The 25,444-nt window shown below is 44.2% G+C and overlaps 1 protein-coding gene across 3 annotated transcripts in view; it reads right to left on the reverse strand.

Moving 5' to 3' along the window:
• Positions 1-25,444, reverse strand: part of LOC137563315 (long-chain fatty acid transport protein 2-like) — a 147,074-nt gene that overhangs the window by 22,274 nt on the left and 99,356 nt on the right. For all 3 annotated transcript variants that reach the window (XM_068275612.1, XM_068275610.1, XM_068275611.1), the window contains exons 8-9: positions 24,870-25,068; positions 3,960-4,057 (exon numbers count right to left, since the gene is read on the reverse strand). In XM_068275612.1, coding sequence (XP_068131713.1) covers positions 3,960-4,057; positions 24,870-25,068 — 297 coding nt within the window. The remainder of the gene's footprint in view (positions 1-3,959; positions 4,058-24,869; positions 25,069-25,444) is intronic.

Consider the following 25,444-nt stretch of genomic DNA (forward strand, 5'->3'; position numbering starts at 1 on the left):
TATGTAAGCTGGCTTTTGAAATACTACAATTCCCTGGAAGATGAGACCCTCCTCCCGGAGGGAAGAGGGAGGAAGCGAGAAAGAAATACAGGTTATCAGGTAGAAATCAGTTAGGTGGGGAAATAAATTTGAATTCCGTAAAATTCCGCGGAATTTTAAAATTTTCTGCGGAATTCCGTTTTAGAGCTATAGCAATTCCGTTCCGTCATATCGGAACCGGAATCACCAAATTCCGTCCGGAATCGCGGAATCCAGCGACCATCCCTATTTATTTCCTTTTAAGCAATACCAGTTGACTGACAGCCCTGCTGATCCTCTACCTTTAATACATTTAGCCATAGACCCTGAACAAGCATGCAGCAGATCAGGTGTTTCTGACATTATTGTCAGATCTGACAAGATTAGCTTCATGCTTGTTTCTGCCATTATTCAGACACTACTGCATCCTACTACGACAGCAGGACTGCCAGGCAACGGGTATTGTACAAAAGAAAATAAATATGGCAGCCTCCATATATTTCTCACTTCAGTAACAGTTGTCCTTTAATGTTTTAGATCTCCATGGGCTTGAATCCTCAAGCTGCGCTGCTAAAGCAGTGCAGTTTAATGAGCAGTAGTGTGCGCTATGCACGCCTTACATAGCAGCGTGTTCGCTGCCATGTAAGGAGTGTGCCTTCCTTAGTTACACGCATTGCTTCCTTAGCAATGCACGTAACATTAGCTGTGGGTGGCCCTGTTTCTGCGACGTATCGAGGTAGCGATACTTCACTCACGGCAGAAGCAGGACCACCTGCAGTTAATGTTAAGGGCATTGCTAAGGAAGCAATGCGCGTAACTAAGGAAGGCACAAAGCTAGCGCTGCTATGTAAGCCGTGCATATCGCACACTACCGCTCATTAAAACCCTATGTCTGTTAACTCACTGTCTGTAATCTGTACCACTGCCAATGCTTTGTGTACCACAAATAATTTGGGGTATGACATCCGTCATATTTGGCAAATAAAGCTGATTATGTTTCTGATTCCTTGCCCTGGTTATAATGAATCTGGTAAATCTGGCACATTGCACAGAACTTCCATCCCCTAGTGGGCTAGTTTAATAGGGAGAATCTAGGATCTGGTCCTCAGCTCACGCAGCACTCAAGGACCTCTCAGAACTGGAGCCAAGCAATATACCTTTCTGACTTATTCCACCCCTTTTACTAGCTAAAAGCAGGGTAGATGCACACCCCACCTAAAAGCAGAACAGGTACAATAGGCACAGGCTGCACTTGGTAAGGTGGGCATCGCCATAGGCCACAATGCAATTAGCAGTTATGACTAGTGATGGGCGAACAGTGTTCGCCACTGTTCGGGTTCGCCCGGATTTTGGCCTGTTCGGGTTCGGTTCGGCACCCCCCGAACACCTCATGGTGTTCGGGAGGGTGCTCGGCCACGCTGCCCGAACCCAAACAGGCCTTCTTTGTTCGGCCGAACACAGCCGTGTCCGGCCGAACAAAGCCCCTTATAGGGTCCCAGCATAAAGGGAGAGCATGCCCCGAGCGCGGCGGGGGGGGTCGGAAATGCCCCCCACCCCTCCCCGCTAAGCTCTCCCTTCTGCTGGACCCTATAAAATTAAATCTAAGTCCCCCGAAGGTACCTTGCAGGCTGGCAGGAGGAGGGCAGGAAGCGGGCAGCCGGAGAGCATAGGCGTTAGTACCATCTGATACTTCCGCCCTCTCTCTGACGCACTTCCTGTTTACATTTGTAAGTCACGTCAAGAGAGAGCAGAAGTACCGCGATGACGCGTACAAGGGTACGCGTCGTCTACATGATGACACCTACCCTCGTACGCGTCATCGCGGTACTTCTGCTCTCTCTTGACCTGACTTACAAATGTAAACAGGAAGTGCGTCAGAGAGAGGGCGGAAGTATCAGATGGTACTAGCGCCTAAGCTCTCCGGCTGCCCGCTTCCTGCCCTCCTCCTGCCAGCCTGCAAGGTACCTTCAGGGGACTTAGATTTAATTTTATAGGGTCCAGCAGAAGGGAGAGCTTAGCGGGGAGGGGTGGGGGGCATTTCCGACCCCCCCCCCCGCGCTCGGGGCATGCTCTCCCTTTATGCTGGGACCCTATAGGGGGCCCCAAAGGGACATGTTCGGGTTGGGTTTGGGGTTCGGCCCAAACATACCGAATATCGGGGGCATGTTCGGCCGAACCACCCCGAACCCGAACTTCTGGATGTTCGCCCAACACTAGTTATGACGACACTAGGTGAGTCATTTGGGCATAAGAATGCACTACTGTAGCTGAACTCTGGCTAGCTGATTTGAACGGTTTTACACCAATATCATTAGCAGCTTTGTAGGCGATTGGTTAAATTTCAACTTTACAGACCCTGTAATTAGTTGTTTTACAACCGCTTCAGTAAACTGCGGCTTTACAGCCGATCTGCAAAATTGTTGTGCTGCAGTTTCCAGCGGCTATATAGCCGCTCTGAATGTGCCAAAGTTCAGCTGGCTTTTTAATTTAAATACAGTCTGCTAGACTCTGGGGGCTGAACATAATAGTGGGACGGAGTTTGGCACCTTTTCAGTGCCTGGGGTAAGCTTGGGTGCAGGGGTGGGTGCTTGGACAGGGTGGGGGACAACTTTAGGCGGCGGGTTATGCTTATAGGGATGGGGAGTTAGTGTTAGGCATATATAGGGGGAAATAATGTTAGCAGTCGGCGGGGAGGTTGATGTTAGACATAGATAGGGTAGAGTTAGTGTGAGAATTAGGTTGTAGTGGATAGAATATTAGTTTAATTACTGATAATCTACCAGGCAACCCTTTCCGACGTATACTCTAAAAACACTTGGGTCCGGTACACGTTGGCACTAAAAATGGTCCATTTCGCGTAGCTAACCAGCTGGATCCTATGTTAATCCATAGGATCTGTTGACATAGCTTCATTAGAACCGATTTGTTCGGCACATTCCCCTAAGCAGACTGCAATTTCAGGAGGCTGCAATAATTCCAGAGCGGCAAATGCATGACATTGACCTGGGAATGGATCAAAAACTGATTCCCAATAAAAACAGATGATGTTTTACACGGATCAGTTTTTAATCCATTGAGTGTGTACCGAGCCTTACAGCCTGTGTACAGCTATGTTGCAGCTGTTCCAGGGAACTGCAATCACATAGTCCACAGCTGAGCATTGCCATTTTGAGGCCATTCAGTATCAGTCATAAACTGCAAAGAGTAGATGTGCTACACTGGTATATAAAGAATGAACTTATTCTGTTGTAATAATGGCTGCTGAGAGTAAACATCAGATGGGGTATTTGGTTTTCGATTCCAAAAGTACTGTGCAGTTCTGATTTAGACCTTATGCCTGTTCTAACCTCTGGCCTATGATCATGTTTCTCAATATGGTGTCTTGCTTTACTCCTGCCCATCACCATCTGAGGCAGGTACAAGGCAATTGCATGGGGCATGTACCCTGAAGGTCCATAATCCTCTCTGTGTGTGTAAAGCCTGGATATTGTGTATTAGACTCTGGTCATTGGACCTTCTTATTGGCCTGGTTTAAAACCGCTCAAGACAGACTACTGTCCCTGAGACCACCGTGAAAGAAACTGCATGCCAATAAGCCAAAGGTGTATGGAAATTCAGTTCTACTTCTTGATAAGTTGTATAGGTGGTTATTCTAAGTCCCTTTGATGTTGGGCATAGCTAGAAATCACAAAGATTCCTAGCTTTGATAGGTCATCCTTCCTAAGTCCCACACTGTGGTGACCCTCACGGCTTCCAGATCTGTTTCCTCATGGTTATTATATTGCTCTAGGGTCCTGAGCTCTGTGGACACTGTACCCCTTCCTTTAGCTCCCCAGTCCCTCACTCCTGCCCCTCAGGCCTGACTATGTATGCCTACGCATGCATGAGATGCAGACAACTAAATATACCAAAAGTACCAGAAAGCTTTACAGCAAACTTACAAGGTACAGAAACACCATAAACATTACATAGCTCAATAAAGTCCACTGTTAATAAAACATCTTCCACTTCAGTAGTTGCCACATTTTCTCCTTTCCACCTAAAAAGACAAAGTACAAGACTGAATTTAGTTCAATGATGGTTATCTATACATTATATTATGTGTGCTACTATGAAGGTTATATAGAGGCTGGGCTGCAGTAGTCATTTTTTAGCTATAATACTAAATTAATTACTGACGTAGAACAGGTATAAAGATCAAGTTGTCTTGCTTTTTGCCATTCCTAGTCTATGGATTTCTGCACAAATTGGTCATAAAATGTGATCTGATCTTCATCTAAGTCACAACAATAGACAATCATAGTCTTCTTAAACTAATACCACACAACTAATTAAATGTTTCCATGTTTTCATAGAGCACGCCATGTAAATATTTACAGTGCAGGTGGAAAAAGTATGTGAACCCCTAGACTAATGACATCTCCAAGAGCTAATTGGAGTGAGGTGTTAGCCAGCTTGAGTCCACTCAATGAGATGAGATTGAAGGTGTTGGTTACAGAGTATTAGCTAAAGACTTACAAAGATCTCTGGAGTATGCTAACATCCCTGTTAGCAAATTTACAGTGTTGCCCATACTTATTCATATACCCTGGCAAATTTTAACTTAAAGTTACTTTTATTCAACCAACAAGTAGTTTTTTGACCGGAAATGACATAGGTGTCTCCCAAAAGATAATAAGACGATGTACAAGAGGCATTATTGTGAAAGAGAAAAAAAACCCGTGGACATTTCAGCATGACAATGACCCAAAACACACAGCAAAAGTGGTAAAGAAATGGTTAGCAGACAACAACATGAATGTTTTGAAATTGCCCAGCCAGAATCCTGACTTGAATCCAATTGAGAATTGGTGGAGGGAGCTAAAGATCAGGGTGATGGCAAGAAGACCCTCCAACCTGAAGATTTAAAGATCATTGCTGAAAAAGTATGTGCAAAAATACATATGGAGACATGCAAAAAGCTGGTCTGCAATTATAGGAAGCGTTTGATTGCTGTAATAGCCAATAAAGGCTTTTCTATTGATTATTGAGAAGGGTATGAATAATTTTGGACTGGATAATTTTTGTTTAAATGTAAATAAATGCTGAGAATTTTTTTTCACAATAATGCATCTTGTACATTATTATCTTTTGTTAAAACCCTATGCCATTTCCAGTCAAAAAATAACTTGCTGGTTGAATAAAAGTAACTTTAAGTCAACATTTGCCAGGGGTTTGAATAATACAATTATTCTGTGTACAGATGAAACAAAAGTTGAGTTTTTTTAAAGAAACACCAAGGAGTTTTGAATCAGGATGATACCATGTATTGGCTAACATATAGATGAATAAACAGTGAGCTTTCAGCTTATAAAAAACCTTCGTCGGACTTGGTTCCTGACAAAAACTGAAAAATGCAGCTTATATATACTTGGAAGAAACACACAACACTATGTGAGGAGAAAACGAGGCTCAGCACACCAACATCAAAACCTCATCCCAACTGTAAAGTATGGTGGTGGGGGCATGATAGTTTGGGGCTGCTCTGCTGCATCAGGGCCTGGACGGATTGCTATCATTGAAGGAAAAATGAAATCCCAAGTTTATCAAGATATTTTGCAGGAGAACTTATTGCCATCTGTCCACCAGCTGAAGCTAAGTAGAAGATGGGTGTTGCAACAGGACAATGACCCAAAGCATAGAAGTAAATCAACATCAGAATGGCTTAAACAGAAGAAAATACGCCTTCTGGAGTGGCTCAGTCAGAGTCCTGACCTCATCCCGATTGAGGAGTTGTGGCATGACCTCAAGAAAGCAATTTACACCAGACATCCCAAGAATAATGCTGATATTGAAACAGTTCTGTAAAGAGGAATGGTCAAAAATTACTCCTGACCGTTGTGCACCTCTGATCTGCAACTACAGGAAACGTGTGGTTGAAGTCATTGTTGCCAAAGGTGGTTCAACCAGTTATTAAATCTAAGGGTTCACATACTTTTTCCACCTGCACTGTAAATGTTTACATGGTGTTTTCAATAAAAACATGGAAACTTTTTATGAATATATATATATATATATATATATATATATATATATATATATATATATATATATATATATATATATATATATACAGTGGTGTGAAAAACTATTTGCCCCCTTCCTGATTTCTTATTCTTTTGCATGTTTGTCACACTTAAATGTTTCTGCTCATCAAAAACCGTTAACTATTAGTCAAAGATAACATAATTGAACACAAATTGCAGTTTTAAATGATGGTTTTTATTATTTAGTGAGAAAAATAACTCAAAACCTACATGGCCCAGTGTGAAAAAGAAATTGCCCCCTGAACCTAATAACTGGTTGGGCCACCCTTAGCAGCAATAACTGCACTCAAGCGTTTACGATAACTTGCAACGAGTCTTTTACAGCCCTCTGGAGGAATTTTGGCCCACTCATCTTTGCAGAATTGTTGTAATTCAGCTTTATTTGAGGGTTTTCTAGCATGAACCGCCTTTTTAAGGTCATGCCACAGCATCTCAATAGGATTCAGGTCAGGACTTTGACTAGGCCACTCCAAAGTCTTCATTTTGTTTTTCTTCAGCCATTCCGAGGTGGATTTGCTGGTGTGTTTTGGGTCATTGTCCTGCTGCAGCACCCAAGATCGCTTCAGCTTGAGTTGACGAACAGATGGCCGGACATTCTCCTTCAGGATTTTTTTGGTAGACAGTAGAATTCATGGTTCCATCTATCACAGCAAGCCTTCCAGGTCCTGAAGCAGAAAAACAACCCCAGACCATCACACTACCACCACCATATTTTACTGTTGGTATGATGTTCTTTTGCTGAAAAGCTGTGTTACTTCTACGCCAGATGTAACGGGACACGCACCTTCCAAAAAGTTCAACTTTTGTCTCGTCGGTCCACAAGGTATTTTCCCAAAAGTCTTGCCAATCATTGAGATGTTTTTTTAGCAAAATTGAGACGAGCCTTAATGTTCTTTTTGCTTAAAAGTGGTTTGCGCCTTGGATATCTGCCATGCAGACCGTTTTTGCCCAGTCTCTTTCGTATGGTGGAGTCATGAACAATGACTTTAATTGAGGCAAGTGAGGCCTGCAGTTCTTTAGATGTTGTCCTGGGGTCTTTTGTGGCCTCTCGGATGAGTTTTCTCTGCGCTCTTGGGGTAATTTTGGTCGGCCATCCACTCCTGGGAAGGTTCATCACTGTTCCATGTTTTTGCCATTTGTGGATAATGGCTCTCACTGTGGTTCGCTGGAGTCCCAAAGCTTTAGAAATGGCTTTATAACCTTCACCAGACTGATAGATCTCAATTACAGTACTTTTGTTCTCATTTGTTCCTGAATTTGGATCTTGGCATGATGTCTAGCTTTTGAGGTGCTTTTGGTCTACTTCTCTGTGTCAGATCAGTGCTGGGCGTAATGGAAAAAACTACGCTTACGGATCATTACGCGTAATTTTACGCTATTACGCATTACGGAATTACGCTTACGGCATAGACATTCATTTACGGTACATGTCTGTAATTACGGTAATGTCTGTAATTACGCATAGCCCTTACGCAATTACGCGTAAGAATACCGTAATTCAGGTTGTTACTTTATTGGCTTACGCGTAAATTCCTACTAGCACTTAATGCGTAAGGTCATGCTGCCAAGCGGAAAAGTTGACGCATGGATCAATGTTAGGTAGCCGCCGACTTTAAGGGTTGATAGCAAAGCCCCCTTAATTGCTTAGAGCCTCAAATTTGGAGAATATATTAAGGAGATCAGAAGGAATAAGAGGACATTTTTTTTTTCAAAAAGACCTTATAGTTTTTGAGAAAATCGATGTTAAAGTTTCAAAGGAAAAATATATACATTTAAAAACCCGCCGACTTTAACGGTTAATAGCAAAGCCTGCTTAAAATTTAGGAACACCAAATTCACAGGGTATATTAAGAGGATCAGTGGGAATAAGAGGAATTTTTTTTTTCAAAAAGACCTTATAGTTTTTGAGAAAATCGATTTTTAAGTTTCAAGGGCAAAAATGTCTTTTAAATGCGGAAAATGTCAGTTTTTTTGCACAGGTAACAATAGTGTTTTATTTTCATAGATTCCCCCAAGTGGGAAGAGTTTTACTTACTTCGTTCTGAGTGTGGGAAATATTTAAAAAAAAACGACGTGGGGTCCCCCCTCCCAGACCTCTTTAACCCCTTGTCCCCCATGCAGACTGGGATAGCCAGAATGCGGAGCACCGGCCGCGTGGGGCTCCGCACCCTGACTATACCAGCCCGCATGGTCCATGGATTGGGGGGTCTCGGAAGGGGAGGGGCAGCCAAGCTTTCCCCTCCCCCTCCGAGCCCTTGTCCAATCCAAGGACAAGGGACTCTTCTCCACCTCCGATGGGCGGTGGAGGTGGAGGCCGCGATTTCCTGGGGGGGTTTCATGGAACCCCATTGGTCTGCTAAGGACCAATGGGGCTCCTTGGAGCCCAAATACAAAGATGCTTTAGAGAGCTCTGAGCTATATAGGTCAGAGCTCTGTCGGGTGCAGGACGCTAAGTCCCGCCGGCTCTCGCTGCCCTCCCCGCCTCTCCCACATGTCACCTATATACATGCTGGCACCCATGGGTGCCAGCATGTATATGGGTGACAGGTGTGGGTGGAGTGGACGGCGGGAGCCGGCGGGGACTTAGCGTTAGTGTATGCAGCGGTCGGCGGGTGAGCGGCGAGTGACGTCGGGTGCGGTGGAGTTACAAAGTAACAAAGTTGTTACATTGTAACAACTTTGTTACATTGTAACTGATTAGTATATTTCCGAGGATATTGCGTGGGAACTGGCTTTTAAAGGGACAGGTAAGTATTAATGGTTAATTAAGAATATTAAAGGACTTTTTTCGTGGTTATGTTTTTTGTTCAATTAAAATACTTTTTCTATGTGTTTGTGTGTTTATTTACTTTTAACTCTTAAAGGAAATGGGTAAGGGGTACAAGTACCTCTATACTCATTTCTCCTGGGAGGGGGGGGTGGGCATCTGGGGGACCCCTTTTTGAAGGGGACTCCCAGATGCCACCATGAACCCCCCCCCCCCCCAGGAAATCGCGGCCTCCACCTCCACCGCCCATCGGAGGTGGAGAAGAGCCCCTTGTCCTTGGATTGGACAAGGGCTCGGAGGGGGAGGGGAAAGCTTGGCTGCCCCTCCCCTTCCGAGACCCCCCAATCCATGGACCATGCGGGCTGGTATAGTCAGGGTGCGGAGCCCCACGCGGTTGGTGCTCCGCATTCTAGCTATCCCAGTCTGCATGGGGGACAAGGGGTTAAAGAGGTCTGGGAGGGGGGACCCCACGTCGTTTTTTTTTAATGTTTCCCACACTCAGAACGAAGTAAGTAAAACTCTTCCCACTTGGGGGAATCTATGAAAATAAAACACTATTGTTACCTGTGCAAAAAAAACTGACATTTTCCGCATTTAAAAGACATTTTTGCCCTTGAAACTTAAAAATCGATTTTCTCAAAAACTATAATGTCTTTTTGAAAAAAAAAAATTTCCTCTTATTCCCACTGATCCTCTTAATATACCCTGTGAATTTGGTGTTCCTAAATTTTAAGCAGGCTTTGCTATTAACCGTTAAAGTCGGCGGGTTTTTAAATGTATATATTTTTCCTTTGAAACTTTAACATCGATTTTCTCAAAAACTATAAGGTCTTTTTGAAAAAAAAAATTTTCCTCTTATTCCTTCTGATCTCCTTAATATATTCTCCAAATTTGAGGTTCTTAGCACTTAAGGGGGCGTTGCTATTAACCCTTAAAGTCGGCGGCTTTTTTATATAATATACGGGAGCGTAATATTACGCGATTACGGCAGACTGTGTAATTTCAATGGGAGTTTACTGTCTTACGCGTAATTTGTTACGCGTAATAATGTAACCTACGGTCTACGCGTAATTAATTACGCGTAATACCGTAACCTTACACGTAACGCTTACGGTGCATTTGTAGTGAATTACGATGCGTAATTACGCTAATGCGTAATTTCGGCCCAGCACTGTGTCAGATAGCTCCTATTTAAGTGATTTCTTGATTAAAACAGGTGTGGCAGTAATCAGGCCTGGGGGTGACTACAGAAATTGAACTCAGGTGTGATAAACCACAGTTAAGTGATTTTTTAACAAGGGGGCAATCACTTTTTCACACAGGGCCATGTAGATTTGGAGGTTTTTTTTCTCACTAAATAATAAAAACCATCATTTAAAACTGCATTTTGTGTTCAATTATGTTATCTTTGACTAATAGTTAACGGTTTTTGATGAGCAGAAACATTTAAGTGTGACAAACATGCAAAAGAATAAGAATTCAGGAAGGGGGCAAATAGTTTTTCACACCACTGTATATATATATATATATATATATATATATATATATATATATATATATATATATATATATATATATATATATATATATATATATATATATATATATATATATATACACACATATATATTTCATGCTATATGCATTCAATTGTTCAATAATGCTACGTGAACTTGCCCATACTATTATGTAGGTATGTTCACATTTCTGTGTTGTCATGAGGTGTTGTTATTATTCTTGGTGATCCATCTGGTGTCGTACTGGTTATACAGTACAACACCAGCTGCATTACTAGGAATAATTACCAGTACAACACCAGCTGCATTACTAGGAATAATTACCAGTACAACACCAGCTGCATTACTAGGAATAATTACCAGTACAACACCAGCTGCATTACTAGGAATAATTACCAGTACAACACCAGCTGCATTACTAGGAATAATTACCAGTACAACCACAGCTGCAATACTAGGAATTATTACCAGTACACCACCAGCTCCATTACTAGGAATAATTACCAGTACAACACCAGCTGCATTACTAGGAATAATTACCAGTACAACACCAGCTGCAATACTAGGAATAATTACCAATACAACACTAGGAATAATAACAAGTACAGCACCAGCTCCATTACCAGGATTAATACCCAGTACAGCACCAGGATCAATTTGTATAGACAATGGCCCAGGTTAAAAACATTTCCCGGTACTTATCCGTTAGTCGGGCGTATCCGGCAGGTGGCGCTGTTGTATCGAATTTCAATGCGCTGGGTTGTATCTAATTCCATTCATACTTAAATGTAGTACTGTGTGAATGGAAGCACTGCAGGTGGCGCTAATTACATTGATACGTTGATAACAATACAGTGTTAATGGCAAGGAATACATTGTATTTGAAGTGGCCGGCACTGGCACTTAATGGAATTCAAATGAAGGCGGCGGCAATGTAACAGATGAAGCCGCCGCCTTCGTCTGTTCTTCTTCTCCCCCTTTGCCCTCTCTCAACTATACAACCCTGCCAGCTGTCCCCCCCACAGTCGTTCGTCGCAAGGAAACAAGCAGGATTCCCTGCCGCGACAAACGACTCTGGGGGGAGACGCATGTCCCCGCAGGCTGCCAGCATTGTAGAAGCGAGAGGAGGGCAAAGGGGGAGAAGAAGAAGAAGAACAGACGAAGGCGGCGGCTTCATCTGTTACATTGCCGCCGCCTTCATTTGAATTCCATGTAAAAGTGCCAGCCACTTCAAATACAATGTATTCCTTGCAGACACCTACCTAAATAACCTATACTGGGGGCACCTACCTATCTAACCTATGCTGGGGGCAACTATTCTGGCTACCTATATTAGAGGCACCCACCTAGCTAACCTGTACTGGGGCACCTACCTATCTAAATTATACCGGGGGCGCCTGCCTATCTAACCTATACTGGGGGCAACTATACTGGCTACCTATACTGGAGGCACCTACCTGGCTAACCTATAGCGGGGGCAACTATACTGGCTCACCTATGCCTGGCTACCTATACTGGGGTACCTATTCTTGGCTACCTATACTGGGGGGACCTATACTAAGTGCAACTAGACCTGGCTAACCTATACTGCGGGCACCCATACCTTGCTTGGGGGGGCGGGCGCAATTTTTACACACTCGCCCTGGGTGCATTTTAGCCTAGAAACTGCACTGGATACAACCCAGCGCATCGAGATTCGCTACAACAGCGCCACCTGCCGGATGCGCCCGGCTAACGGATAAGTACCCATTTCCCGAGAGTGCAAAATGGAATCTACTTGATGATACATTAAAGGGGCATTCATTTGGCATAACAACCAACAACTGCTGGGAGTTGCCATTGCATGGCTAAGTTAAATCCAGCTCATTCATTCTTAAAGCATTCTTAAGCATTCCTCTCTAAAAGATTAGCAACAGCATAATAACCTTTAAAGAAAAATATGTGTTGCAGCTTACAGAACTCCTGCAAAAAAATCTGCAGTGTGTCTACTTCCTGCTTTCATGAAAGCCGACAAAGTGTTAACATCCTGTGTTTACATATTAAAGCGGTATAAAGCCCTGACATAATATTCAATAAAAAACATATTTTCCTACTTTTTATATGCCATACGGTTATCATATTTGCATTTGTACATAAGTATTATTATTCATTTAGAAGTTATAGGTTCCCAAAAGTACAGTTTTTTGCTTTGCGAGCTGACTTTGCATTATATTAATAACTGGTTTTATTCATTCATTCATTCATTCAAGCAGACATGCTTTGACTCTGTGTCTGTGTTGAGCAGCTTCTCCACAGTCAGAGAATGTGTCACATTCCTCACTTGATACATTTAAGTAAACACAAGATAACATTATCTAAAGTTCGGATTTGTCTGCATTTCACTGCACTGAACTTTCAAGCTCTGTGTGTAACTGTAACGATCGGTGTAACACAGAGAGGATCTGATTATCGGTGATCTGCAGTATCACCAAAAATACAGATATATATACCTGATTATTGATGATCTGCAGTATCACCGATAATCAGATATATTACTAACCTCTGGACACCTGAGAGATATGAGTGTTTGGTGCAACAGTAATAATTTGAGAACAATATCAGGAGGACAGGTACAAAGGCAGTAAGGAATACTGCACTAGAGAATGAGTACCTTTCAGCAGCCTGAGACTCTCCCGCAGGGAGGAGTCAGACTGGGAGAGGGAAGGACCAGAGCGTGAGTGACACCAATAGAAGGATGTCACTGACTGATCTGTGAACTATCTCTTAACTGGGGAGATAGCTCTCAAGGTCGGACAAGCCAGGTCGGCAACACACGGACATACAAAGTACAAAGACAGGAGGCTGATTTGGTAATCCTAAGGCAAGCAGGGTTTGGCAACAGAGTATCAGATATAGCGAAGTACCAAATCAGTAAACAGAAGAGTGGTCAGGAAAGCAGAAAGTCATAACAGATAATAAACAATGCCTAGTCTTGGGTGTGAGCTCCGTGATCATCAACACCCTGGAACTAGTCTGAGGTATAACAGAATGATAACACAGATTCCTAATCTTGGGTGTGAGGTCCTTGATCATCAACACCCTGGAACTAGTCTGAGGTATAACAGAAAGATAACAGATTCCTAATCTTGGGTGTGAGGTCCTTGATCATCAACACAGAATGATAACACAGATTCTGACAATAAGGTCTGAGTTCTTCCACGTAGTGATCGCAACAACAGACAACCAGTGAATGACCAGCACCCAGTATATATAGCCAAGCGCTCTCCAGCGCCTCCCCTAAGTGCTGGACCAATGGGAACCGGTACAATCGTCAGCTGACCGGCTTGGTCAGCTGACTCCCTTCTGGCTGTCATAAAAGTCCTGCCTCTCAACGCGCGCGCGCGTCCTTCTGAACTTATGTGGACTATCAGTCCCAGCCACACCAGACATGTCTTGCGTACCACCCGACGCACTGGACGCGGAGCCCGCCGCACCGCTATTAAGACATGCGGCGGTTTCTCCGCGTTCAGCCATACTGGCAGATGTAGGCCTACGCGTGCAAACCGCCGCGTTTGACGCGGAATCAGCCGCCTTGCTCAAAGCGCACGGCTTTTCCGCGTTTTCTCACAGTAACCCTTTCAATGCTCGTCTAGTAAAAAAAAATGCTGGTTGCATATAATATGCTGTAAATAATGTTTTAGAGCAAAGATGAAATGCAGGGTTATATTCCACTTTAACTGTGTCTGCCGAGGACTGCCAAATTTCTGAGCTGACACAGCTGAGAGAGCAAATTACACGTGTGATTACTTGAAGATGAGGGGGGAATTAGACAGGCTCTTCTTTCTAAAAACACACCGGGTGCATTTCTCTCTGTTTTCCTTGTGTTCTGTGCAAGAGCTCAGGTCCACCTTAAAGTGGACCCAAATTAAAAATTCAAGATTTCAGAAATAAAATCTATTTTCTACATTATAATAATAAATAGCAGCCTTTTTGTCGGCTGCATGATGACAAATATAAAATATTTTACATTTATTGGACGAACCCTCCCCCCCCCCCCCCCCCCTTCCTTTCATATTGCCGGGACAGAATCCGGCAAACTGGTTTAGTAGATGGTCTCCAGCAAAGGAGGAATTGCTAATGGCTGCCACCTGTATAACATTAGTTATGAAAAGAGAAGGGTGAAAAGCATGCACTGAAATGCTTATAGGCTTGAAGGAGTGTTTATTTATCTTTGTATGTGTTAGAGTGGTGCAACTAAATATTTTGAATTAAAAAAATGTTTGGTTTGGGTCCGCTTTAAGTGAAATACTTTAGGTTGTTGAGGCTATAAACAACTCTTGCGTTCAGCCATACCATCCAACTTTCTGGGCCATATGCAATTCTCTTTTTCACCTGAGTTTTCTCCTAGGAGATAATTTTTCATCTTCAGTTTTAAATAACTTTCCAGCACTTTTCAACTAAAAAAGTACCATCAAGTAGGTGAATAAGTACTATCAAAATTATTTTGAGTATGTTCTTGCTTGCTGGTGGCTTAAAAGGCATTTTATTGACAAGTTTAAAAATATCACCTAGGAGAAAACTGTGGAGAAAAAGTGAATTGCATATGGGCCTCTGTGTGAAAAAGATAGGACACTTTTGGGCACAAACTTATTTATACAAAAGTACGGTCCCCATCACACCTCAAGTCATGTCTTCATCCAGGGCCATCTTAAAGGACTTACGAGGCGAAAATGCTAAAAAAAGTAAATTACCTGCCTCATCTTTTATGACATGGAGGCCCTCCGTGCCGATCCGCCGGGTCCCCCCGCTCATTAGCCCCCCGGGCCGGCTGCCGACCCCACGGCCCGGGTCGGGCTCTCCTGCCTCCCGCAATATGGCCGCTTCCTTTGGCCGCGGCTGCGCAGTCCGCCTGGCCGCGAGTGCGGCTGCGCAGCTCTAGGGCCAACCCCCCTGATCCACGCTACGTAGTGTGGATCAGGGGGGTTGGCCCTAGAGCTGCGCAGCCGCACTCGCGGCCAGGCGGACTGCGCAGCTGCGGCCAAAGGAAGCGGCCATATTGCGGGTGGCAGGAGAGCCCGACCCGGGCCGTGGGGTCGGCAGCCGGCCCGGGGGGCTAATGAGCGGGGGGACCCGGCGGATCGGCACGGAGGGCGCGGACGGCGTCCTCCGTGCCATAAAAGATGAGGCAGGTAATTTACTTTTTTTAGCATTTTCGCCTCGTAAGTCCTTTAAGTATTGATAAACCAGGCAGATTACTAGATTGACACCTGCAGAAGCAGACATCACAGAGGTACTATTAGGACATTATGATTTATGGAATTCTTATACAAAAGTGCTATTTTTAATTCCCTTATTATACCCTTCATAACAAATATTGAAATGGTTTGTTATGTGGGTTCAGTGAGTTTGAGCCAGTGAGGAGTATCTGCCTTAGTAATAATATCTGTATCCTTTATAGACTTACTTTGATAAACAACATCATTTTTGTATATAGGATAACCTATTTATGTGTAATGGCCGAGATCAAAACTAGTTAGAGACCTTTTACACTTAATCAGTTGGTATGCGTTAGTGTGCGTTAGTATGCGTTAGTATGCGTTGGTACGTGGTTTTTCCATAGCATTGTGAAAAAGATTTCAGTTAAAATGCGTTAAGTGTGAACTGTGCCAAAAGAAAACATGGGCATTACTTTGAAAATCAGTTGTCCTTTCAGTTAAAACTGAGAGCAACTGATTAGGTGTAAACATGGCCTTATTGTTGGCTACAATCTTTCTATTTGTAATATTAATATTATTTCCCCATATGGGGTCAAAAGGACCTTGCCTGGAGCACAGAAATTCCCCAAAAACCCTGTCTTCCCCCCACTTCCAGCCAGGCCTGTTCAAAGAATTCCATATCAAAACACATATTTTCCTTTTTCAAAACACACTGGCGCTTTATTCAATCCGTAGCCTTCCCATATATTAGCATTTGGAGATAAGCAAGACAGTTGTGATGTTGTACATGAAATGCAGACCAATGTAACCAAATATTTTTAGAAGATTAAAGGGATACTGTAGGGGGGTCGGGGGAAAATTAGTTGAACTTACCCGGGGCTTCTAATGGTCCCCCGCAGACATCCTGTGCCCACGCGGCCACTCCCCAATGCTCCGGCCCCGCCTCTGGTTCACTTCTGGAATGTCAGACTTTAAAGTCTGAAAAGTTACTGTGCCTGCATTGCCATGTCCTCACTCCCGCTGATGTCACCAGGAGCGTACTGCACAAGCACAGTATGGTCTGTGCCTGTGCATTACGCTCCTGGTGACATCAACGGGAGCGAGGACATGGCAATGAAGGCACAGTGGTTTTCAGACTTTAAAGTCTGAAATTCTAGAAGTGATCTGGAGGCGGGGCCGGAGCATCGGCGAGTGGCTGCGTGGGTACAGGATGTCTGCGGGGGACCATTAGAAGCCCCAGGTAAGTTCCACTCATTTTCCCCCGACCCCCCTACAGTATCCCTTTAATATATTTACAATCACACAGATTCCTATCTGTGTGATTGTAAATATATTAATCCTCTAAAAGCGGTACAAGAGAATTTGCTTGTAAATTTGCTCGTAAAAAAAGAGCTGCTGAGAGTTATGCCATAAAAAAATCTACATTTTGTTGCTTAACCACTTTACCCCAAAGCGGTTTTTACCCTAACGGACAAGAGCGATTTTCACCTTTCAGTGCTCATCCCTTTCATTTGCCAATAGCTTAATCAATACTAATCACAATTAAATGATCTATATCTTGTTTTTTTCACCACAAATTGGGCTTTCTGTTGTTGATATTTGTTTTCAGTAATTACTTTATTTTCTATGCATTTTAAAGGGAAATACAAGGAAAAAATGAAAAAATACACTATTTCTCCAATTTTATCCCCTATGGTTTTAATATAAACACTGCTACTGTACATAAAACCCACACATTTTATCTGCCCACTTGTCCTGGTTATCACAACATTTTAATTATGACCCTAGTACAAAGTATGGTGACAATGTATCGTTTGGAAATAAAGGTGTATTTTTTGGGGGGTGTTTTTTTTTTGTCACAATTTGCACCTGTACGTGCATGGGGATGCACGTGCACCTGCGGGAGCGCACACGCGCACCCACGGGAGTGCGCACGTGCACGCGCACAGAGGCAGCAGCACTGTCTGACTTATAAAAATGTCCTGGAGCCATTAACCTCTTCAGGACTGCTGTGTTAAACCCCCCAATAGACCAGGCACATTTTCATTAAATTGGCCACTGCAGGTTTAACCACCTGCCGCCCGCGTCACGCCAGTAGGCGTGGCCGCGGCGGCAGCCCCAGGACCGCCTAACGCCGATTGGCGGAAGGTCCTGTCAATTAGAAATGCGGGCGATCGTGCGCGCGTGCGCGCGCACATCGCCTGGCATCACTTGCGGCCCCCCTGTGTCATCAGCCCGCCGGCCAATTAGCAGCACCGGCGGGCTGTGATCTTTTAAATGGCCCAATGCAAAGTGTATAATACACGTTGTTATGTAAACAACATGTATTATACTGGCTGCCTCCTCCTCTCCTGGTCACAGCGTTCCGGGACCACCAGGAGAGAGGACGGCAGCCCTGCTCACTTAGACCCGCACGTTTCCCTGCTCGATCCCCCACCCGATCGCCGCTGATCACCCCCACTACCCCCCTCACTGGCCCTGCCAAGGCGTCTGACTGAGGTCTGAGTGTCATCTGGTCGCCTGTCACAGCTCTGATCGAGGTCTGAGTGCCATGTGAGTGACATGTGAGTGACATCATTGCCTGTGCACAGTTTGACTTCTGATTGATTGATTGCGTTGTGATTATTGATCATCTGTGATTGCCCTGTTTTCAATTGCTGTATACATTGGTTGGCATCTGACAGCTGCACTGTGATTGATATCTGGTCGCCTGTCACAGCTCTGATCGAGGTCTGAGTGACATCTATTGTCTGTGCACTGATTTTTGACATCTGATTGATTGATTGATTAGTGATTGGTATTTGATCATCTGTGATTGCCTGAGATTTCAATTGTTGTTTACATTGGTTGGCATCTGAAAGCGGCGCTGTGATTGATATCTGGTCGCCTGTCACAGCTCTGATCGAGGTCTGAGTGACATCTATTGTCTGTGCACTGATTTTTTTTACATCTGATTGATTAGTGATTGGTATTTGATCATCTGTGATTGCCTGAGATTTCAATTGCCGTTTACATTGGTTGGCATCTGACAGTGGCACTGTGATTAATATCTGGTCGCCTGTCACAGCTCTGATCGAGGTCTGAGTGAGATCTGAGTGACATCTATTGTCTGTGTACTGATTTTTGACATCTGATTGATTGATTAGTGATTGGTTTTTGATCATCTGTGATTGCCCTGTGATTCCAATTGCTGTTTACATTTGTTGGCATCTGACAGCGGCACTGTGATTGATATCTGGTCGCCTGTCACGGCTCTGATCGAGGTCTGAGTGACATCTTTTGCCTGTGCACTGTTTTTTTGGCCAGTGAGTTAGCTAGGCCCCTTTGTTAGGTAGTTAGCGCCCAGCCCACTACACCGCAATCACTATAAGTCGCTGATTAGCGTCATCACTGTCGCTAATCAGCATTGGTACTATATAGTATCTCTAAGTGATCAGTACTGATCGCAGTCAGATCTATATAAGTACGTTAGGGTCACCTTAGAGTAAGCTCCACTAAAAACGCAGTGTTTGCCCGATCAGGCCTGATCGTTCTGCCGCACTTGCGTTCAGCCCTCCCCACCAAGTGAAAGAAATTTTTGTTTTCTGATCACTGCAAAAAAACACAATAGCTGCGACGCTATAAAGATCAGTTTTGATTTTTTTTTTTAAATCAAAACTGAGCGATCGCAGCTCTTTACTTAACAAATACTCCCATTTGCTAGACAGGTGCATTTTTTCCTGGGTGGTCTCAGAGGAATACCCCCTAAATTTAGCAGCCCAAAATGGCAAAAAAGATGTATTCCCTGCAAGAGGCCTTCAGTATTATGGCCGAGTCGGGTGAGAGTGATTGGGACTTCTCATCCGACGAATCATCCGGCTCGGAATATGAACCTGTAGAGGACAGTGACTCTCTGACCGATAGTTCTGATGACGAGGTTGTGGTCCCTGCTAGCGCCAGGCGTTCCCGACCCCATGTCAGTGGACCACAGGTTGCGCAGGATCAACCTCAAGGCCAGCAGAGTGGTGCTAGCGCTGATCCAGATTTTGATGGTGAGGCATGCACCAACAGCGCAGCACATCCTGGACTTGAAACCAGTACTGCCGTAGACCCTGGTGAAGTGGCGAGCACCAGCATGGCAGTTGAAACTGGTTCGGTGGTACGTGCAGTAAGACCCCAGTCGCAGCCACCAGAAACACGGGCCCGTAGTACCCCTAGGCTCCCAGAGGTGCTGGCAAACCCTCATTGTAAATTCCCTAATTCCGCCGCACCCGTAGTGCCCCCTTTCACCGCCCAGTCTGGAGTCCAGGTGGAGACAGATCATCTAGGATCGGCCCTAGACGCTTTTCATCTGATCTTCACCGAGGATCTCTACGACTTAGTCGTGACAGAGACCAACCGGAAGGCCACACAATTTATCACCGCCAGTCCGAACAGCTCCCATGCCCAGCCTTTTCGGTGGAAACAGGTCACAGTTTTCGAATTTAAAATCTTTTTGGGCCTGCTCCTTAACATGGGTCTAACTAAAAAAAATGTATTGCGGTCCTATTGGTCTACGCACCCAATACATCACATGCCCATGTACTCTGCTGCCATGTCCAGGTCACGTTTTGAGGACATCCTGCGCTTCCTGCACTTTAATGATGATACAACCTGTCATGAAAGAGGCCAGCTGACTATGACCGGCTCCACAAATTTCGGCCCCTCATAGACCACCTGTCATCCAAATTTGCAGATGCTTACACCCCTGAACAGAACATCTGTATAGACGAGTCCCTCGTACATTTTACCGGGCGCCTTGGCATTAAGCAGTACATCCCAACCAAGCGCGCCCGGTATGGGGTCAAGCTGTATAAGCTCTGTGAAAGGGCCACAGGCTATACATATCGCTTTAGGGTCTATGAGGGAAAAGACACAAAATTGGAGACGGTCGGATGCCCTGACTACCTGGGGTGCAGTGGCAAGATTGTGTGGGACTTGGTGTCACCCTTATTCCACAAGGGGTACCATCTCTATGTGGACAACTACTACACAAGTGTGGCCCTCTATCAGCATTTGAAGATACTTGGAATTCCCTGCTGTGGCACCGTGCGGCCTAGTCGCCGGGGCTTCCCCCAATATCTCACTGCTACCCGACTTGCACGGGGGGAGAGGGCTGCCTTGTGTAATGACGACCTTCTTGCAGTGAAATGGAAGGACAAGAGGGACGTTTACCTTCTGTCGACCATTCACGGAGACACGACAGTCCAAATTCAGCGAGCAACTGAGGTTGTTGAGAAACCCCTCGCCGTCCACGACTATAATTTAAACATGGGAGGGGTGGACTTCAATGACCAGATGTTGGCTCCCTATTTAGTTTCCCGAAGGACCAGCTGCTGGTATAAGAAAGTGGCTATTTACTTGATTCAATTGGCAATGTACAACAGCTTTGTTCTCTACAGTAAGGCTGGGAGAACAGGATCCTTCCTTCAATTTCTGGAAGAGATCATTTCGGAACTCCTGTATCCAGGAGGGGCCGTGGCCAATCCCCCTAATGTAGTTAGCCGGCTACATGAAAGACACTATGCTTATGTCTTTCCGAGTACCCCAGGTCAACGCACCCCAAGAAAACATTGTCGTGTCTGTAAGAGGGATGGAATGAGGCGTGACACCACTTTTTATTGTCCCTACTGTCCTGACCAGCCTGCCCTATGCATAGGGGAGTGTTTTGAAAAGTTCCACGAACACATTCGCTATTGGAGTAGGGAACGTGAGACACGGTAGTAGTCTCTCAAGGCTCTTTCACACTGGAGCGATGTGTTGCAGCATATTGCCTAGCGAAAGTCCCACTTTGCGGTCCCCCCTTACGCCGGAAGTGGTTGACTTAAAGCTAGTGCATACCTACGCTACTGCGCGGCTCCTGTGTGTGAAACAAGACATCTGCTTTTGAGAGACCCAAATACACTGGAGTGATGGTTGCAGCAAATTGCCTAGCGAAAGTCCCACTTTGCGGTCCCCCCTTACGCCGGAAGTGTTCGACTTAAAGCTAGTGCATACCTACGCTACTGCGCGACTCCTGTGTGTGAAACCAGACATCTGCTTTTGAGAGACCCAAATACACAGGGCTGCCAGAAACCTCTCCTTTCACTTGGGACAAAGTGCATAGTGTACTTTGCTACATCTCTGTGCGATTTGCGCTTTGCACACTGTCCCATGGGGAAGGAGAAGTTTGTCCTCGGAAGGTAAGTTAAAAAAAAACCAAACAAACAAAAAAACAGGTAAGCAAAAGTTCCAAATGTTATTGTTTGGTTAAAAAGGTTTAATAAAGTTTACGAAAGTTAATGTGAATGTTAATGAATTTCTTGCATTGCTGCTTGCTTGGTTTTTTTTTGTATGTTTTTTTCTCTCTCTTTTTCCATCCTTTACCCTTCCAGGTGGACCGAGCGAACGACTGATCGACCAACCAGCTGCAGCACTGATGGTGCATCCTGACAGAAGCATTGCGCGTCTGTCAGATTACACACAAGTCGGTGCATGCAGCGCTGCAGGACGAGATTTCTCCTCCGCAGTAAGATACGTTTGTCAAGGCATATGAGCTGAGGGGTGGTGTTGGAGCTCCTATGCTTTGGCAAGCACTTTGTATCAAAACTGGCAAAGGTTTTTTTCATCCACATCGATCGATGTGAATGGATTAATCTGGTTTGCCAGGGCATAGGAGCAAAGTGGGTTTGGAAAATTTTGTGGGTGGTGCTCCTACGTCCTGGCAAACGCCATGCCCCCCTCTTTTTTCACATATTTCGGCAGATATTTTTTCATCCACATTGATCAATGCGAATGTGAGAATCTTTGCCGTTCATTTTTCCTTTTATGGAGAAAAAAGTGCATCACCCGTATGCGCAATATAAGGAGTATAGCAGAAACTCCTAATACTGGCCATACATGTAATGATTGTGGAGACGCTAAAATGCCAGGACAGACCCCCACAAGTGACCCCATTTTAGAAAGAAGACACCCCAAGGTATTCGCTGAGTGGCATGGTGAGTTCATAGAAGATTTTATTTTTTGTCATAAGTTAGCAGAAATGGATTTTTTTATTTTTTTTCCCACAAAGTGTCATTTTCCGCTAACTTATGACAAAAAATAAAATTTTATATGAACTCAGTATGCCCCTCGTGGAATACCTCTGGGTCTCTTCTTTCCAAAATGGGGTCATTTCTGGGGTGTTTTACTGTCCTGGAATTGTTTGGTGGGGGCCTAAATTGTGAGCACCCCTGTAAAGCCTAAAGGTGCTCATTGGACTTTGGGCAAGTTTGTGCAGCTAACCTGCAAAAAAGTGTCACATATGTGGTATTGCCATTCTCATGAGTAGTAGTATAATGTGTTTTGGGGTGTCTTTCCACACATACCCATGCTGGGTGGCAGAAATATCTCTGTAAATGACAATTTAGTGTAAAAAAAATGGAAAAAATTGTCATTTACAGAGATATTTCTCACACACAGGATTGGTTATGTGTGAAAATACACCCCAAAACACATTATAAAAAAGTGCCACACATGTGGTATCGCCGTACTCAGGAGAAGTAGTATAATGTGTTTTGGGGTGTATTTTTACACATACCCATGCTGAGTGGGAGAAATATCTCTGTAAATGGACAATTGTGTGTAAAAAAAATCAAACAATTGTCATTTACAGAGATATTTCTCCCACCCAGCATAGGTATGTGTAAAAATACACCCCAAAACACATTATACTATTTCTCCTGAGTAAGGCGATACCACATGTGTGACACTTTTTTGCAGCCTAGGTGCGCTAAGGGGCCCAAAGTCCTATGAGCACCTTTAGGCTTTACCGGGGTGCTTACAATTTAGCACACCCCAAAATGCCAGGACAGTAAACACACCCCACAAATGACCCCATTTTGGAAAGTAGACATCCCAAAGTATTCAGAGAGGGGCATGGTGAGTCTGTGGCAGATTTCATTTTTTTTGTCACAAGTTAGCAGAAATGGAAACTTTTTATTATTTATTTTTTTTGTCACAAAGTGTCATTTTCCGCTAACTTGTGACAAAAAATAAAATCTTCTATGAACTCACTATGCCTCTCAGTGAATACTTTGGCATGTCTTCTTTACAAAATGGGGTCATTTGGGGGGTATTTATACTATCCTGGAATTCTAGCCCCTCATGAAACATGACAGGAGGTCAGAAAAGTCATAGATGCTTGAAAATGGGAAAATTCACTTTTTGCACCATAGTTTGTAAACGCTATAACTTTTACCCAAACCAATAAATATACGCTGAGTGGGTTTTTTTTTATCAAAAACATGTTTGTCCACATTTTTCGTGCTGCATGTATACAGAAATTTTACTTTATTTGAAAAATGTCAGCACAGAAAGTTAAAAAAATCATTTTTTTGACAAAATTCCTGTATTTTTTGATGAATATAATAAAAACTAAAAATCGCAGCAGCAATCAAATAGCACCAAAAGAAAGCTGTGTTAGTGAGAAGAAAAGGATGTAAAATTTGTTTGGGTGGTAAGTTGTATAACCGAGCAATAAACAGTTATAACTGCAGTGGTCTGAATTGTAAAAAATGGCCTGGTCTTTAGGGGGGTTTAGCACTGCAGTCTTCAAGTGGTTAAGGCCGAGCAGCAGGACCGCAAAACACAGCACACAAGTGATTCCTCCCCCCTTTTCTCCCCACCAACAGAGCTCTCTGTTGGTGGGGTCTCATCACCCCCCCCCAGTGTTTGTTTGTTTATTTGTATGTGCTTATTTGTTTTTGTTTTTAATAAAAAGTGTGTGCTTTTTCTTTTCTCTTGTAAACCCCCCTCCCTCCCTCCCCCCCGCCGGCCAATCCCTATCATCAGCTGTCATAGGCTTCAGCTATGACAGCCGATCACCTCCGTGCCTCAGGAGGGGACAGCCGTGTCACACGGCTGTCCCCAGTACAGCGCTGCTGCTGATCGTAACGCCGTACGGGTAATTAGACGGCGATTACGCCATCTAACAGTCTCCCGAGCGGCAATAGCCTCACGGAGACTGAAGAGGGGGTGGAGCTACGCCCTCCAAGAATGAGATGCGTGTGCAGCGTGCGCGTGATCTCATTCAAAACAGAGCCCCAGGACTTTACGCCAATTGGCGTTTGGCGGTCCTGGGGCTGCCGCCGCGGCCACGCCCATCGGCGTGACGTGGTCGGCAAAAGGTTAAGAGGCTCTAGCAGGACGTTTTTATAAGTCAGCATGTCATTAAGTGGTTAATCAGCGAGGTAACAGATGTGAGCTGATCTATCACTGAGTTCTGCATGTATAGGAATAATTAGCTTACCTATAAGTGTCTCCAGTGCGGTCAACAAAGTAAACAAATCCCTCTTTGTCGCTTTTGACCAAATCCCCACTGTTGAAATACATATCTCCCTTTACCATTGCATTCCGAATGATCTTCTTCTCGGTCAGAGACGGATTTTTTGCATATCCGCGAAATGGGTTACTTTTAATGATTTTTCCAATTACTAGTCCAGGTTCCCCTGCAACACAAATGTACATATGACAACTCTGACTGCTGAAATGTAGCAAATTAAAATTATGTTGGGAAAAAATTATTTGCTTGCAACAACAACAAAAAATGCATCTAAAGGTGCTCATACATATCTCGACATGGCGGCCGATCGAACACCTGAATCAATAATTATTATTATGTATTGGATTTATATAGTGCCAACATATTACACAGCGCTGTACAATACATAGGATTACAGACAATGATAACGGGACAGGGGTGACCGACAGCACACTACAGGTAATATGTAATAGATACCACAATACAGGTAATAAGCAGAATACAGGTAATGAGCAGGTAATTATTAGATAATAATGACAATCTGTGCCGCCAAAAGCATGACT

This window comes from Hyperolius riggenbachi, chromosome 3 (genome assembly GCF_040937935.1).
Source record: "Hyperolius riggenbachi isolate aHypRig1 chromosome 3, aHypRig1.pri, whole genome shotgun sequence".
In the NCBI taxonomy this organism is placed as follows: Eukaryota; Metazoa; Chordata; class Amphibia; order Anura; family Hyperoliidae; genus Hyperolius; species Hyperolius riggenbachi.